Here is an 18,081-nt window from a genome sequence, read left to right as displayed (position 1 = left end):
TGTTGCAAAGGTGTAGCTGATACCTTTGACAAGGACATAGATTACATAAGTATGTATCAGTATTGTTGCAATGGTGTAGCTGGTTCTTTCGACAAGGATATAATTACAAATCATAAGCAAATCTATGTTCCATATTACGACTAAGACCCTGGTAGTTTTCACAATAGCCTCCATAATCCTCGTCAATTTTATGAATGGTCGACTAGGTGCTGGGGCTGATACTAATATTTGCCCTGTTGATTCAACCAACTATGACAAGATATTCGTCGTTCGACATAACCTTTATTAGTATTTTTGACAAACGCTCGTCGTTGTACGACAACCCCTTGTCAAAATGAGTTTACAGTGTAGAACCGATTTTTATTAAAATCTGAGAGATGAGGGTGACGGGCCTGGTACGATCTATCGTAGTGATGTCAATTACAGAAAATCTGAATACCGATACCAAACCAAATACCAACATAAACCATGAGGAAATACCGATACCGAACCAATTTCATAACATGAGGGAAATACCGACTTTTTACCAATTTCTCAGCCTCTTATACATTGGTGCGGGCTCACAATACCAACAAAATACCAAGTACATTGATTGAAATACCAAATACCAAGTTGGTACCGGTTTGGTATCGGTATTATACCAAAAAGTTGGTATCCGATTGACATCTCTAATCTATCGTGGAATGCCCCAGCTAAAATCCGCGAGACCTGTACATCAGGCAGAATGTTTCTTGGTTATGTACTCGTATCTGAGAAGCGAATTTTTCGAACTAGCGATGTGTCCGTACCTCCTATATTTCATATATAACCAAGGTGCCTGCCGCCTCGGGCCTTAGCAGTTTGCGGGATGGGCCGGGGCAGCGGCTCCCTGGCCGGCCTTTGCTAACATACTTCATCGTAGATCGATTAGTTTCTGAGATATAACCGGAAATGTAAAAGTGCAAAACCTACCGCGAGACCTGTACATACATACGCTTCGTTTCGATGATAAGGCGGAAAAGGGTGAAGTGCCAGTTTGGTTCGAGCCGTGCCGCTCAGCCCATGCTCAGGCCGTTCGAGTGGTGAAAACTGCGGTAAAACTCTCCAGTGAATGTTACCATCGAAGTGTTACTCTAAAGCAGGGTGTATAGTCCTTGAGGTGGGTCATGCGGTGTGAACACCCCGAGCATGTACTAATTAGAGGCGAAACGGCAAGAAGATTCATGCAGCCCCTGCGCAAACGTGTGGTTATACTTTGTCAAACATGCATTACCTATTTGGGATTTCACGTTTTTCATGCACTCATTTTTTATATTTAAATATAGATAGACGCATGTAGCTACCCCCGATTTATTTAAGCGCAGATGGTAAGTCACCGGATAAAAGCTAGCATGGATTGTTATAATGCGCTTAGCACTACAACCAAATTAGCATTGCTTAGTACTCTTAGCATGCGTACAACGAAGATAGTGAACAAGATGCCCGCGAGTAACCCGCCAACGGTAAGTTTCCAGCCTTGCCATGGTTAGATTCATGTTATCTAATATCTATGGTATGCATAATGGTGCATTGCTGGACGGAAAATAAAATAAAAGAAAAGACGCTTCCTGTATGTTTATTGACAAATTGCACAAACGGTTGAGACGCACACGACACAGCTCTGTCAAAATGTTGCTGATTTGCGACGTTTCGTTTGCACCACGCCCCATTGCAATGGTACGAAACATATTTCATCCGAGTAAACTCCCGTGTCAGAAATGGCGAAATCAAGATTCATTAGTCAAATTCGAATAAGAGTTTCAATAAATCTGACAACAAGACCATAACATCTCAGAATAACATAATGTTACATAAATGGGGCTATTCTGGATTAGCTTAGGCCATCGGTCATTCAGGATCAACGAACTTGGATAATACCTACCTTACTATTCTTGTAAACCAGAATCATGCACAAGTGCACTGCTAAGACAATATTGCTTACGATTTTAGCTCTGGAACTTATAAGCCTCAACGGAATAACTAACGGAAATATTCTTAAAATACAAACAAAAACAGCATTTCAGTTACAATATATCACACTCAAATGACAATAAACCACGTTCAAACTGAAATTAAGTCAAACTTCGATCCTACAGTGGATGGTAGGAGAAATAAATTTCGACAACAAATGTTATGCTTATTTCTGTGAACACTAGTGCAAAATTTGCGCGTTGCGTAGCATATAGATATACCTAAAACAAATAATTACATTAATCTTGTTGCATGAATTATTGTTCCGAAACTTCGTCGAAGGTAAGAATGGCTAAACGCTTCTTTCGTCGAAAACCGGGGCAGAAGTTTGACACACCTAACATTTATGTAATTGTTAACAAACATCTGTTCACCTCAATCGAGCACCATTGGGTTTCTTTCAAAAATAGTCCCGAGCTTAACACCTTTTACTCTCCAAATTGCAGCGACTGAACAATATCCACCGGATGTTTGAAGAGACGAATGACATCATTCCTGTAAACAAACACATGCGTGGAGCTGCAAAAATGTCTGCAAAAATAAAAATACAAATACAATAAGCCATTACGTTTTCCGCGCATAATGTTATAACCCGATAACCCGCACATGAGCCGGGATATGAGGAGTATTGTATCCCATGGGGGGCCATGGCACTGTAATGAACCCATTTATACGTAAAAGCCCGCACGTAAAAGTGAATTACCTCGTTTTTATAACTATCCCAAGCTTTTCCAAAGTGTAGACTGTAGATATCGCTCCAAAGCGTACCTATTCTGTTCAAAATCTTTTTTCCTTTGCTCTGCTCAACATAAAACCGACAGCACATCACAAGACTCACATGTACATGTTGAGCGGGACGGCAAACATCAGTACGGTGTTTTCGTAGTAGTGGAAACGCCAGAGGCCGTGATGGTGGCCTCGCACATCCAGATCCCAGATGGTAAAACACTGAGGAAAGTCGCACTCATGTCAGCCACTAGGTTGAAGATGAAAACATATTGATTGAAGCATCGATGAGAGCATGTAACGCTAACGGCTGGAAGTTGGAACAACAGCACTAGATTGTCTCACTGCCTGAGAGCCATGTGCATTGTAAAGAGTCATAATAATGTATGCACCTAATCGGTTTATAGACTGCATGCCAAGGACGACATTCGATAACGGTTCTTACTAATAAACCATGGACCAACTCGGACGGTCAAACTCGCCTCGCTCGGAACGGCATCGCCAACGTTATCTCACCTTGGCAACGGTTTTGTACAGGTCTGTGTCCTCCCAGGCCTTCATTTTGAAAAAGAACGCGTATGTTTTGTTGGTGCCCTCCAGTTCCAGCTCGCACGGGCCGCCCTGGCTGGGAGGAACCTCCCCCAGCTGGAAGTCTGTCGCCTTGATCGGCTCCGCCTCGGCAATCAGCTGCCGGATCTCCTTTTCATACTCATCCTTCAGCAAGCTGAAATAGCACACGGAGGTCATCCAGAGTCCAGACGCAAAACGCAACTGCGATAAAACACAGCGAGCACCAGATTCATTAAATGCTATCATGTCTCAATCTTGCAACAGGCATTGCGCATAAGCTACAGCCCGTATAGCATATCAAGGCTTATTTCCTCGACTCATTCTTTTAAAAATCAATTGATACCGTTGATGACCCATTGACCGAGTCTTCAAAGAATATAATGCAAGCAGCCATTGCATTTCCTCGTTTTAGGCTTTTTACTCCAACTCTCGCGCCTCTTTCCTCTCCAGAAATCACCCAACTCACCCATTGACGTTCCTCAGCTGCACGTCCGGCAGCTGGTTGATGGTGTGGTCCTGGTAGTAGAGAGCGTGGAACGCGCTGCTCGTGTGGCTACCCGAGATGCCGAAGTGGTATGTTCTCGACACGTCTGGTATGATACACTCACGTTCGAGCCGGTTCGAGTCCCAGCGCACCCAAACGTCCCAGTCATATCCCTGAGGAACCGGAACGAGATCGGGACGTGAGGTGACACATTAGTGCAATGAGCTGGATCGTTCATCTTCTCATTAAAATTCAGAACTTAGAAATGGCATATCGTATATATTATTATTATTATTATTATTGTATTATGACCTCCATACAACAATGGCTCTTCCGGTCACACAGTAATGATCACAAAGTGCTAAGGTGACAAGCACACATAACATCGCATCTTCATGGCGGCAAAGTTCATGACGAGCACAATAAACACAAAGTAATCCTAAACCACTTTTTCTCAGTAACTACTGACAGTACAGGTGACTAGTTTTCAGAGTCACTGAGCCACGACCGCGCTCGTTTTCGGCATCCAGCTGAGGTCCTAGCACCCCTGACCTGCGCTGGAGCCCTGTTCCAGTGAGACACAGCGCGGAAATCAAAGAAACGTCGCGCTTTTTCCGTATGTACGCGCGGGACCTGAAGCAGGCTCGCGCGAGTCGTACGTGTGACTCTCCCAGTAACATCATGACGATAGCATAGTCTATCGCGAAGACACTTTGGCACCTGAGTGCTATGAGTGCATGAGTATGAGAAGCTATGAGTGCATATATTCTTTCAGAGGCTTGTATCATGCATGATGAATAGTTGCCTCTGTATGTTTTGTTCGTGACTCACCTCTCTCTCAGATGGCCAGACGTCCAGGAGCTGCTGCACGGAGTTCCGTGTCATCATCCAGCCCAGGCCAGGGAAGTATTCCACCCTGAGAGCGCATACGTCAGCGGGTCACTGAAGCTACCTACTAACTGTTAAAACCTTCAACAGTCACATGCCAAATGAAAAGAAGACCTCGATGCAGTATTTTTTAAAACTTTGTCTTTGCAACATGTGCTTAGGAATCATTCTCTAGAGGTAAGAAAGTGGCAATTCGTAATTCGAAAAAATAATTTAATTCTATTCATGTAGGTAGATACAGATATGCGTATCGGTTATACATAGATATGCCTCCGTTATATCGGTTACGATAATATAATAAAAGTCAAGTCCAGCACGATCAATGCAGTCGGCGTCCGTGTAATGATTGGATTAAATATCGACAACAGTCACGCTTGCATTGCTGACCACCACTATTTGTTTACATCAGTTGTAACTGACAGAGCGCGGCCGAATCGTTTACATCGGTTGTTTACCTATAAAGCGCGGCCGAATCGTTTACATACATCAGTTGTTTACCTATAGAGCGCCGCCGGGTCGCTGCTGGTCGAGTCGAAGCCGTTGTCGTTCCAGGCGGAGATGCACCAGAGACTCGAGTCCATGTCCAGCAGATGTGACGTCTGGCTGAAGTAGCTGAAACCAATGAAACCAGAAACGTCACAATGCGACGTTACATTATAAAAGACAGCATTTATAACCTGGCGACGCTGTAAGCAATGCCTCTCATAAACAATGCCGGCACTTCGATGAAATGCTTTGCGAGTCAAAATTTTATTTGAATGAGCGCTAATGTCTGAAGGAGAAGAATATTTAATTCATGCAATACGTCAATACATCTGTATCAAATTCATCTACATTTGAATGTACTTCGATTTTCGAGTACCTACTCATTTCGGCTCAGCATCATTCATTCCTTTTACAGTTTTATTCAGTGACATTCTTATTTATTATGAAGGGGGCACTGACTTGACGAAGTCTGGTGACACCTCCAGGTCCTCCTCCAGGACGATTAGCCGGCTGGCGGCCGGGAAGTGGTGCCACGCGTTGGTGAGAGCCTGACGATAGTTCTCCCGGATCCGCAGCGTTGCGTCGTCGTAATCACTCGTCTGAGGGGTGAACGATCGGTTAGCGAGGTCATGAACAGAACAGCATCGCAACATTGTCAGCCTGGTTAAGTTGCTGCTTCGATGCATTGGCAAACGTTGATGACGTTGGTGCATTGTGGGAGCGAAATGAATGATGTCAAAGAGAAAGTTTATCTGCAAGGTTGTTATGCAAATACAGTTACGGTCGGATATTGTGGACTGTGACCAATATAAGTTGTACTGATGTCAGGCAGCTTTTGCCAAATTGTCAGGGAACTCAGATTTGTTTTTCAATAGAAAGACACAATTCTAAAGAATAGTGTTATATTGACAACAAACCTTCGGTTAATTACATCGCAAGAGCTTTTTTATCGACGTGCCTTGAAAGGACATACCTGTGCTACACACTTGATGTCCAGCAGGGAGCAAAGCTGTTCAACTTCATGGTGAAGTCCATCCACAAACACGAGGATATTGGAAACAATGATGCCCCTGTTCCTTAGCAAGGAGCTCATCTGTCTAAAAGAGCACACATGCAATGTAAACGTCGACCACATTTATTAATGCACCTGAATGCCACATATGACGTTTTAACATAATCAACATGCGTTGGCATAACGTTTCGTTTCAATGACAGTGCAAGTTCAAAACTAACTAGGGTAGGGTGGGGTAATTTGAACATGTGGGGCAATTTGAACATAGTGTGAATAACACAAAATTACGGAAAATCCATAAGTGGCATGACATTAAGACCAATGAGAGAAATTATCGTAACTAAAAGGGCTATCATATGAACGGGGTTTCAAGTTTCAGGGAATGAAGATGTTGACGCACAGTGTAAAAATCAATTTCGCAAGGATAAACGCCTAACAACACGTCATTGCAACTTCATTGCAGCGCAAAATCTTGCATTGCTAGCGCCTAATACGCAACGGCTTTTGTTGTACAATGACCTAATCAGTGCCTTCAATCCATGAAATTTGCTTTTGAACCCTGTTTTTAAAAATGGCAAAATAACTTTTAGCGTGGGGTAATTTGAACATAGTGTGAGAATTTCAATGAAGACAGGGATAGCTCCGAAAAAACAACGCTCCCAGATTTTTTTTTGCCAATAGTTTCGACCCAAAGCAGTAGCAGATAAGTGATGCCAGTTTTATAAAATTTACGTCTAATATCAGTCTAATGTCCGGCATTTTCGTTGATTTTCCGTCCAAAAATGTTAAAGTCAACTATTTGTCCAAATATGTCCGAAAATTATGCAGCTATCAACACTCAAAACCGTCATTTATATTGCTTATCATGTACTTTTACCAGCCGAAAAGTGTTCATTATATTGAGAGCTTCACAAGCTTTCCATTCGCCAATCAATGCTACGCACGATTACTTGATAAAAATGCTTAGGTGTGGCAGGCCATCGTCCAATGTTGTCCAGACTACTATACCTTTGTGCAATCGATTCCGAATTGGACATCATAAAGAATCGGAACTCCGAACGAATGTCCAGGTTCCGTATAAGAGATGAAGTAAGGTTTGGTAGAGTTTTAATCGAGCGGAGATGATAGACGTTCTGTTAATTGAAGAGAGGCGAATTCTGTCAACTGACCGGTGTGCAGCGTGCAGATACTGATACTCTGCAACTGTTATTTTTGTAGTTGTGTTGATTTTTCAAATGAAGGTATGTTTAGAATTGCTCTGCCTATTCGTTTATGGGTCAAACAACATCGGTGCTGGCGACACTATCGTTTTTATGGCAGGTAAAGGCAGTATGTTCAAATTACCCCACGGTGGGGCAATTTGAACACACCGTGACTTGGTGGAGAAGTGATGCTATGTTATTCAAGGTATGCTCGGCTCGTCCAAAAATGAGGCTTGCATGGTTAAAAGCAAGTGACACATGCGCTACTGGAACAGTTTTTCTTCATCCAGGGTTGAGCTGGAGTTTGGTACAACGGAGAAGACGTAAAAATATGTTCAAATTACCCCACACTACCCTATACCTTGCTCGGACTATTCGAAAGCTCGTCTTACCGAGCACACAAAGGTGTTTGATGCTCACCATCGCTATTTCCACTGATGGTCGCCAGCTTCTAAAATTGATCCGTCGACTCGACACCTATGTAGCAAGGCCGTATAAGAGAGGTATAATCATCCCGTGATTTCCAATGGACCGGTCGCTAAGCATTAGCGTGACGTCACTGGTGGAGACCGGGCGGCGCCCGGCTCCAAGCTGTACGTCGGGTACATTTGGCACTGTATAGTTGTTATTACTGAACGTAATGACAACTAATGACTCTTGATAACTTTTTACTCACCTAAAGCTGATTTCCTTGCCGGTACACTGCCGACTCGAGCCCCAGGGTTGACAATCATGGGATATGGGTCGGATGGGCGACCTCGCGACGGGAGAAGGAACGATTGCAATTGTTGTGTCCCGCACCGCCGATTGCATTCTCTATCTGCACCCGGGGGGGGGGGGGGGGGAGCAGGGGGCACGCGCCCCCATCGGATCAGGGGGCCTCTCGGGCCCGAGGGGCCTTGCGACGCCAATTGGCCGCTGAGGGTCCACGCTGGCATCTTTCGACTTAGAAGGGCCCCACAGGGCTCGGAAGAACACCTTATGTGCTCCGAAGAGCCACACTTCTCTCCATTAGAGCCCACACCGGCTTTTTAGTGTCCCTTGTCGGCCTTTAAGGGCCCCTTGCCGGCTTCTCAGGGCCTATTGGCGACCTCTGGGGGCTAATTGCCGGCCTCTGAGGGCCCTTACCAAACACTTACAGGTCACTCCGTTTTGGCAGTTTTTGGCGTGTTTGAGGACGTTAAAGGAACTATCCCACCTTCTAAAATGTTGTTAAAACCAGTTAAATTGTGCCCGACTTTATATATTGGATGACCAGGAACACGGTTCTGGCATTTATTTTTCATTAAACATCTTAGGCTTCCCATATTCCAAACACAAACTTTCAAATATGTGACGTCACAGCCCAAAATTACCTCCTTCCCCAGGCCACATTACTGTCATAAAGCTGATTCTTTTTACTCTGTAGGCACCACAACAAAGTTCAGACCAAGTTTTAAGCGATTTTTCAACGAACAAACCCATTAAAATCAGAATGACTAAACGAGGTGACATCACACTAACGGTCGCTCCATGTTGAAGATAGGGCCTTGCGCAAGGCCCATTTTCAAATGAAGGGAACGAATTTCTTCAACACCAAGAGGCTGCGGGGGTTGCAACCTAGATAGATAGTGGTTTCTGAACCTCGCCGCAAACTTCCGGCTATCTCAACTCAAACCCCATGTTAAAGGTGGGATAGTCCCTTTAAGGACAGGAGCCGCCGCCCGGCACCGAGCAAGCGGCGCCGAGTACAGGCCTCAAATGGCCAAATGGATGACATGCATCGCTGGGAGGTAAGCACGGGAGTGAGCGCTAAGGCCAGGAACGGTTTGTTATCGCACAAAGATAGCTGAAGTTCTGGCCAGCGGGAAACGGACGGGAGACCGGCGCAGCGACCATCGTGGGTTGGATGAGGGCTGGGGCGGGGAGGGGTCGGAAGGGACGGGAGAGGAGAACGGGGCGGTAAAGAACACACGGCCGGGCCGCCGGCAGTGATAACACCCTAGAGTGGCAAACAGGGGAGGCGGGCCGACCGCGGTGCCGCACAGTCAGTCACCGCGCGGGGGCGAGAGGAGACGACGCTGTGCGGTGAGGCGACCCGCCCCCATCCCCATCATGCCACCTAACCTCGTCTCACTTTCCTTTCCTCGCCCTTTACCGTCTGCCCTCGGGCGTGTTTGAGGACGTAAGGACAGGAGCCGCCGCCCGGCACCGGACAGGCCATTTAACGGCCTATCAGGGACCAGCAGCAGGGTTCCACACACGCCTGCGATGACCCCCTAAACCAATGGTTGAAGGCTCCCACAACGGCGCCTATGAGGGCCCTCACCGGCGGCTGTGAAGGCCCCACACCGGTGCCTAGCTGAGAGCCCCACACTGCCACCTCTGAGTGCAACCGGCACCCCTGAATGAGGTCCCGAAGCCAGTGCTTCTTAAGGCCATATATTGGCAGCTTTGGGGGCTCAACGCCGGACTGCCTCTGACGGCCTCAGACGGGACCTGCGCATCGGACGGCCACTCACCGGTGACTTTTGAGGGCCCACACCGACGACTCTGAGGGCCCCACTGGCGTTTGAGTGTACCTTGCTGGTCTCCAAGGACTCCACAGGGCTTCCGAAGGCACCGCAGACCTCTTGAGAACCCCTTGTCGGTCTTTGAGAGCCCCTGTCGGCCTGTAAAGGGTTCGAGCCAGCAGCTCTAAGGGTCCCACAACCGACTGTGACAACCCCACACTGCAGTGTCTCTGAGGGCCCACAACGGCAACTGTGAGGACCCTCACCGGCGCCTCTGAGGGCCCACAACGGCACCTCTGGGGGCCCCGCACTAATGCCTTTGAGAGCCTCACACCGGTACCTGTGGGCTGTGAGTGCCTCCAAAGGCTTCATAACCGGCGGCCCCGAGGGCCCTACACGGGTGATTTTGAGGGGCTTACGGAAGGCACCACACAATCCCTTAGTCTCGCTGAGCTTTTATCCCAATCCCATACCGGCTTCTATCCCAATTCCGGCTCAACTAATTAGCAGCCCCCCCCCCCCTCCATGGATCAGCAGCGCCGCGCCGGTGCCGGGGGCCAGCGCCATCGGGGCGGCAGTTGGCCACGCGCACTCAATGGTTAGCGCTTAGCACCGGCGGCTAGCGCACGCTCGGTGTGTTATCGGCCGTGCGTGGGCCGCTCCAAAACGGCTTCAGTAACTAGTCTATATAGGTAGTAAGCAGATGCAGAGATGCAGGTGGATTGATGACCGGCAAGCTTTTGTGTCTTACGAGGGTGAAGGGTCGAAGTCGGCTGCTAAGTGGTGAGCGAGTTTTATCAGATGCCGGTTCACCATGACCTTTGTCCGGGTCCTCGTACCCTGGCGCACTCTTGGAGAGCCGAATCACAGCAAAAATCCATCCACCACTGTATCTATACGGCTTACGCTTTTCTGAAAACGTCTGCGTTTGGCCTTCTACGGGCCCGGCTGGCCGGCCCCGATTGGCGGTCCTCCAGTGACGTCACTGGTAGTGTTAAGCTGATTGGCGAATAATACACGGGCGGTCCCGGGATGACAGCCCCCTGCTATGTAGGTCATTACGCGTCCATTCATTTCGCAGTGAGAATCGGACATACGCTTACTTTGTCGCGGCTTGGAACATGTACACTAACCTGAAGAGCACCTGTGGTCGATTGCTTGCGATGATTACTATCGGGACATCGGTGATGTTGTTCTCCTTCAGCTGTGAAGTTAAGTTTATGCAAGGATTGGTCAAGTGGAAACAACTGCTTTACAAAACTATCGCTCACAGTCACATGAGATGAAATCACCAAATACACATCACAATATTCATTCGGTATGCCTGAAAAGACAAAACCTAACAAAAAGTTTTCTTTTTCAAAACCAAGACGATACGAAATGTAGCCAACAAGTAAGTGGCTGCATGAATGCATGGGCATATGTGCTTCTGTATACTGCTTCGTTTGCTGAATTTTCCACTGAGTATGAATGAAGAATGAAGGGCACCGAGCGATATCGCTACAGGCTTTGCAAAAAAAAAAAAAACTTTGCTTACCAGACTGTGTTTCATGGGCAGCAGATGATGTTTATTACAATCACAAAGCTCGCCATATCCGTCATAGTTGAAACAGAATTTGGCTCGCGCCAGATTCTTCGGAGTTTTCTTCCACGGACAAATAACATCTGCATGCAGAACAGAATAACTCAATTAAGGGACCCTGGGTGGACGCAAGAAATAGGTATCTCAAACGCGCGATTTCCACAATATTACGTGTCCTTTTTCAGATTCAAATGTTACCAATTGCCCGAAATATGTATTGTAACACAATGGAGAAGGGACAAGTCATTTCTAGGGTATAACGACGCTAGCCCTGAGTTGCGGTACTACATATAATCCTACCAAAAAACGCTTTCTGTTTTTTTTTTCAGACAGTCGGTGACCCACCGGTGACCCCACCGCCCCTCTCCCCCATCACTGACTGACCTTTGACCTGTGGCACGGGCACATGGGCGGTGATGGCCAGGGGACTGGCCGGGGTCGGACTCTGACCGTCCTCCTCTGTGGTCGGAGACGCTCTGTTGGCCACGTAAGCCTCCGTGATCACTGGTCCGCCCTTGACGCACACCATGGCGTACATGTCGGGAGGCATGCGAGTGGTGAAGTGCTCGGCCCCCAGCCGCTCCAGCACCTCCTGCAGCTCGGTGTCAATTCGCATCCCCGGGCCGAACTCACCCTGTCAAGGGCGAGACAAGGGAAGTTTTATTACGCTGCATCCGGTGTGTCCGGACAACTTGGACGATTGGAAAATTTCAGAATACATCTGTTCAATATTTATTTCCAGTTCTAACTTCCATTCAAACACACAGTGAAGAAAACGACCACATTTGCACCGTTCAGCGCTCTTATGTGCCCACTACTTACCACAGTGAAGAAGACGAGAACATCCTTGTCTCTTGCAGTGCGGACCAGGGAGCGCACTGCGTGACTGGCGCTCACCAGCATCCAGCCGGAGGCGACAGCGTGGCCCTGCACCTGGCCGGTGATGGGGTGCACGCGCAGCACGTGCAGGCCGCGCTCCTGTACGCTGAACCGGTCATCGGGACCGACAGATTTGCTGGGCGCGGCTATCGAATGCCACCAGGCCTGTGAATGAGCGAGGGGTGAGGTGACACGCCCATAACGAAAATATGGAGGTGATAAATTAAAAAAAAAACGTAACTTATTACCGGAAAATGCACTGCTAGCTCAACCCCACTCCACTTAAAACTAGCAGTAACAAGTAACAATATTTAGACACAGAATACAGTAGTTTTGAAAACTAAAATCAGGATTGGACGGTGAACACGCCAAAAGTCGTTCACATGCGGATTCAGCGACACTTAGCAGTGACCTTTTTCATCCACATTTCACCATCTTCTAGCATCTAATATATACATAATCATATTACATTATCATCATATTTTGTTCATATGCTGGAGACTTCCACACGCGGGTAAGTCGCGTGTAAGTGGTTTGCGGGTAAGTTGGCGTATATCTCGCGTTTAAGTCGGCGGGTAACTTTGCCCGGAGACTTCCATCTGCGGGTAAATAGTTTGTTCGCTAAGTTAGCGAACGAACTTACACGCGAGCCACCCCATGTATTAAGTTCGCGGGTATCTTTTCGGTGGTGCTTTTTTTGGTCCTTAGGGGGTTTTAAAAGTTTATTTCTGTGCAAATTTTATGTGCAAGTGATAGACAATAGTGCCATCAACTAGTTCTGGCTTTTTCAGCCAGTTCGGCCTAGCCGTTCGGCTGCTAAGATTAGACGAATTTGAGGTCACCTTTTCATAGTACTGAGGCCAGTTTTACCAACAGAAAAATAGCCGCCTGGCGGAATTTTTCGCCTAAAGGCCGATTCACATACGGATCGAGAGCGGTAAAGCCCTATCCGCTTACGTGCTTATCGCGTTTACACTCCGTATGTGAAACGGTCTTTAGACAAAAAAATTCCGCCAGGCGGCTATTTTTCTGTTGGTTAAACTGGCCTCTGTGCTTGTTGAGGGGTTACAAATTACGTATTTCATCACTGCAAGTATCCAGATGTTTTCGACAAGTCATGCATGAGTATTGAGTAATCAGAGCAATCTTTGAGTTGACAGAATTGAGGATGTAGGACTCAAATTTTCAAATGCCGAGGTATTAGTCTATTTCCATCGCACCTATCTCCTTGCCACCAGCTGCTATTTCGTAATCTTCGGGATAGTGAGATGGGATTCGTATCGCATCCGAAATAATGTGATCGTCGAGCCAGCCGGCTAGTGTCGGGCCCCTGTCGTCGCACTTCGCGTTACGTGTCAGTGGGGCGAGGACCAGCTCAGTGGAAGCAATACGAGTGTCCGGTCAACAACCATGGACAGGAAGAAGAGGAGCAGAAATTTCAGTAGCAGAGACATGCATTTGTTAGCCGATGTCATGAAGACTGAAGTAAAAGTCATCGAAAATAAGCGACACGATGGAAGGAGTAATGAAGAACGAAAACGGTCTTGGAAGAACATTGTTACAGCCTGCAATGCAAGGTCAGAAGAAAAATGGGACTAGAAACAGCTGACACAGCTCTGGAGAGATATGAAAAGGACGGCCAAAAAGAACCATTAGCGGTTTCAACGGCAGCAAATGGGCACTGGCGGTGGACCGGATCCTGCGCCGTTGGAACGTCAGCCACCCCCGCGACACGCACATATTAAACTGATCACTCGGTGATAATCGTCCTTTGTGTGGCATTGACTTGGACACCGACGACGCCTCACCGGTGAAGTGACGGGGCGGGGGTGGGGACGGGGGGTGACGGAGACGAACCGACGAGGGCAGACGAGTAATCTGAGATACGGCTGTTGCAAGATCATGCAGTAGACTGGCGGTCGGCCATACAGAGTGAAATAACACAAGGCGATTAGCATTATTGATGCTGATTGGCACGGCTTCAAACGCTGTTCTGGTTAGGTTAATGCATCACCACATCCCATTGTTACGGCAGTACTCATTGCATGTGTAAAAACGCTGATTGGGGGCCACCGGTCCCATAAATAACGGAATTACGCACTTGTTCATTGGACCAGCTGATCGCCGCATCCCGATCAGCTGATCGGGAAGCCCTTTAAACTGGCGTGTAAGTCGGCATTTAAATATTTACACGCGTGTAGCTACCCACCAGTTAACCGCGGATGGAAGTCCCCGGGTAAAAGTTGGTGGGCAGCTACACGCGTGTAAGGAAGTTAGCCACCAAAATAAACGCGAGTTAACCGCAAACTGGAAGTCTCCAGCCTTAGTGTCAGCAGTGCGAACTTCCCATAACATATTTCTGCCAGAGCGTTTTTTTTCCAATGTTTCGTTTTCATCTGTTACTGACCTAGCACATACAAATTCTTTATCGTAATCGAGTACTGCAGAAGCACTCACCAATTTTCCGTCCACGTGCAATGTCGCGTTTGTCTTCGTGGCTACCAGCACCAGCTGCAGAGATCTCTGGTGATCCGGTTTCTTAGTCGGCACGTATTTTCTACCGGGCTCGATGATGTCTGAAATAACGAATTGGCTTGATTAGGTTGCGTAAACGTACATTTTATTAGGTACGGTTTGTTTTGCGTATAGCCCACTGTTTATGCTTATCAAAAATGTATTGTTATTTTATCTTATGCCAAATTGAGCATTGAACTATACAAATATTATCTATAGAGTGGTTAGTGCTAGACATAATTCATTCGTCGATTTCATATTCTGTAGCCATCTCGTAAATTGCAACATAAAATTCACGAGTCATGGCCATTCCCGATTCACGGTGCGTCTTTTGTTTGCTCTGTTCGTTCACCAGTCAGGCCCTTCCGGTGTATTTAACGTTTCAGGGCATTGAAATGAACTGATAAGGTGAAAACATCTATTTAATCATCGGCTGTTGTGTGCCGTAGTTGATGAGTTGGGACGAACGTGCTTCAAAGGGACAGGCCGCCTAGCCGCTCAAACGGTCATCCCGGAGAGAGATGCACTTACTTAGCTGCCCTCACCGGTTCCTAGATATTGAGACCACCAGCCAGCCCAAGATAGTGGAGATATGATGAAGCTGGTTAAAAGGACTGATGACCGATGAACCAGCTTGTTGACCGTTTACATGTGTGACAGCTTACGATTGATATTCGCCATTTTGTATGGACATGGCTACATTGCTTATCCGTTAGTTGTATGCAGTTATAAGTAATGAAATGCGAAAGGTGATAGATTTTTATCCCCCTAATCCATTGTAACATTATGTAAAATATAACACAGATGCCCTCACCTTTTCCGATCGTAGCATTATTCCACGATTTCGGTGGCACAATGCCGGCGCCGCAGCACACTACCACCACAGATAAAATCACAGCCAGAGAGGAGCGCATCTCTGCCGAGCGCAGCATCCGACTGCGATGGGCAGCCGACCTCGCCTCCTCTCTCGACGCGCCGGAGAGCACGGCGGCCGGCCGTAGCCGCCGGCTACAAGGTTCACTCACCCCTCCATCCCAGCCGCCCGCCGGCTAGAGCAGGGTGCTTCTGACGACTGTCGCTAGGTGGCATGGAGGTCACAGTAGGTGGCAGCAGATGCGCTGGCCACTGCACGATCCGACGTTTTGTATCAATAATGCTCTCCTCTCGTGCTTTTCATGCACGGGCTGCACTGATGCGCCGCTTGCCAGAACCATTGCAGCGATAGCGTTCCGGTGCACCGGAACGCTTGTCCCACCGCGGTGGGACAAATCATCCAGGTGTATCAAACGGTCACCCTGACTGAGGGATATTAGGTATTAACCCTTTCGGGGTTGCCCAGTTCCCTGATGATCTCCACAGACGTGTGACATGGGCGCGGTGATCCGTAACCGTCAGTCCGTGCAGGGAAGTGTGAGCAAGGATGCGGATGGGCTAGTCCAAGTGAGTAAGAAGAATTCAAGTGATACCATGACCTAATTGGATCAGAAGTGAAATTTTAATCCTACTTGGCGCGAGGTAAACGTTTTTTTTTTTTTGCTGTTCGTTTCATGCTAAAGAATCTTTCGATTAGTCAAGTGTAAGAACTTCATGCATTGATATAGAAACGCAAGAATGGCGAACAAACAAGAAAAAAACAGTGAACAAGTTTTACATGAAGTAGGTATTTTGAACACTGTACATACATACATATCAGTATAGTTCCTGCCAATCGTATAGCTTTCCATAAAACTGAAAAGTAATCCAGGTAGTATAAAGCTACTAAGCGTTTTTCACAAATGCCTACACTTATACAGCCATCACAGCGTTCTACATACATTTCTCAGTCAGCCTCGCTCCGCTCCGTCCATTTCAGTTTTGATTCTCATCCTCCCTGGGATGACAGAGAATAACGAGCATCCGGCTCTGTCATCCGCATATCATCCGAGAGACGTTAATAGCGCCCACTGTCAGGATCCAGGCCATACCATTACATTGGCCTCACTTCCTCAAGCTATTGCATGCATCGCAGTTATTTTCATTGGATGCGTTCCCCATATAGCCATCGGATGGCAGCAAGGCTGATTTCTCGATGGAAATTCAATTGAATTTCAGTTATCTGAGGAAAATCTCGCCCGCTCGGTCCATAAAAAAATGAAACAATTGACTTATACAAATATGTGCTGATAATGTAGCACTGCAGATGGTAGGCATGTATTTTGGGCCTGCCGGAAACAATTATTATCTTCTAAGCTCTCTTTTCTCTCTCTCTCTCTCTCTCTCTCTCTCTCTCTCTCTCTCTCTCTCTCCTCTCTCTCTCTCTCTCTCTCTCTCTCTCTCTCTCTCTCTCTCTCTCTCTCTCTCTCTCTCTCTCTCTCTCTCTCTCACACTCACTCTTTCCTTCCCTCTCTGATTTTTTCTCTCTCGCTCTTTCCTTCCCACTATCCCTCTCCGATTCCTTTCGCACCTCCTCTCTCTCTCTCTCTCTCTCTCTCTCTCTCTCTCACTCTCTCCTTCTCTCACATTTTCTCCGATATTTCGGTATCCCTCCCTCCCACTCTCCCAGTCCGATATTTTCGTACCCCTCTCTCTCTCCCACTCTCCCTTTCCGATATTTTCGTATCCCGGCCCCCGACTCCGATCAGCAGCCCTCCCGGGGGAGACATCCTCCAGATTAGAGTCGCCCACCAGTGAGCTCCAGCACACCTCCGTATAACGGGAGTTCGGAGACCCGCTTCGCCCCGATTTTACAACCCAGAAATGGACTACCGAAACGGGCGCTATCGGCCCCATCCCAGCCCCGCGCGTCCTAGTGCAGTGTAGCGGCGGGACAAAGGACGGTTAGGTGGCCGTCGAACTCTTGCTTGCTTTACTGTCTTACGTTACTTTATGTACAATAGGTAAAGAAATCTTGGTCTTACTACCCCATAACACTGCAGGGATGCCATCGAACTGATTGATTCTACGTGTGACTTTGCATGCCTGTAAGTGGGAAAAGGATGACTGATGTAAAATTGTTGTCTCAGGCCACGTGATTGTTTATTGAACCAAATCTATTGAGGTTAAGAGTTTTATCTTTTACACCGTTAGAACATTTTTTTTTCTAACTTTTGCCTACGAACAGCTCTCAGCACCACTTTTTGTCTATGTTTACAAGAGTTTTGAAGTTTACAAGTTTTGCTAGTTGTAAAAGGAAATAAACTCAACGCAATTACCGAAATATTCTGGAACATATTCGCGATGACCGGTGGATAATAATCGTCCACTCATTTCGCCCCCCG

The 18,081-nt window shown here is 47.2% G+C and overlaps 1 protein-coding gene across 1 annotated transcript; it reads right to left on the bottom strand.

Moving 5' to 3' along the window:
• Positions 1-1,578: 1,578 nt before the first annotated feature.
• Positions 1,579-15,850, bottom strand: LOC122377322 (protein O-linked-mannose beta-1,2-N-acetylglucosaminyltransferase 1-like). Its single transcript, XM_043357259.1, has 14 exons — positions 15,639-15,850; positions 14,768-14,886; positions 12,254-12,475; positions 11,816-12,065; positions 11,387-11,514; positions 10,983-11,053; positions 6,117-6,240; positions 5,603-5,742; positions 5,156-5,269; positions 4,601-4,685; positions 3,752-3,942; positions 3,232-3,439; positions 2,828-2,937; positions 1,579-2,484 (listed from the first exon to the last, which is right to left on the bottom strand). The coding sequence occupies exons 1-14, from the start codon at positions 15,754-15,756 to the stop codon at positions 2,418-2,420; spliced, it is 1,947 nt and encodes a 648-aa protein (XP_043213194.1). The 5' UTR covers positions 15,757-15,850; the 3' UTR covers positions 1,579-2,417.
• Positions 15,851-18,081: the final 2,231 nt, after the last annotated feature.

The sequence above is a fragment of the Amphibalanus amphitrite genome, unplaced genomic scaffold (assembly GCF_019059575.1).
Source record: "Amphibalanus amphitrite isolate SeventyFive unplaced genomic scaffold, NRLGWU_Aamphi_draft 000043F_arrow, whole genome shotgun sequence".
Classification (NCBI taxonomy): Eukaryota; Metazoa; Arthropoda; class Thecostraca; order Balanomorpha; family Balanidae; genus Amphibalanus; species Amphibalanus amphitrite.
This window is presented reverse-complemented; position numbering and strand designations above follow the sequence as displayed.

Excerpts from the sequence above, each read along its gene's own strand:
- LOC122377322 (XM_043357259.1), bottom strand. The coding sequence starts at position 15,756 with ATGCTGCGCTCGGCAGAGATGCGCTCCTCTCTGGCTGTGATTTTATCT. Across the intron at positions 12,066-12,253 it reads TTCTCGTCTTCTTCACTGTG|GGTGAGTTCGGCCCGGGGAT; the intron begins GTAAGTAGTGGG and ends CGCCCTTGACAG. Across the intron at positions 3,943-4,600 it reads TCTGGCCATCTGAGAGAGAG|GGATATGACTGGGACGTTTG; the intron begins GTGAGTCACGAA and ends CCGGTTCCTCAG.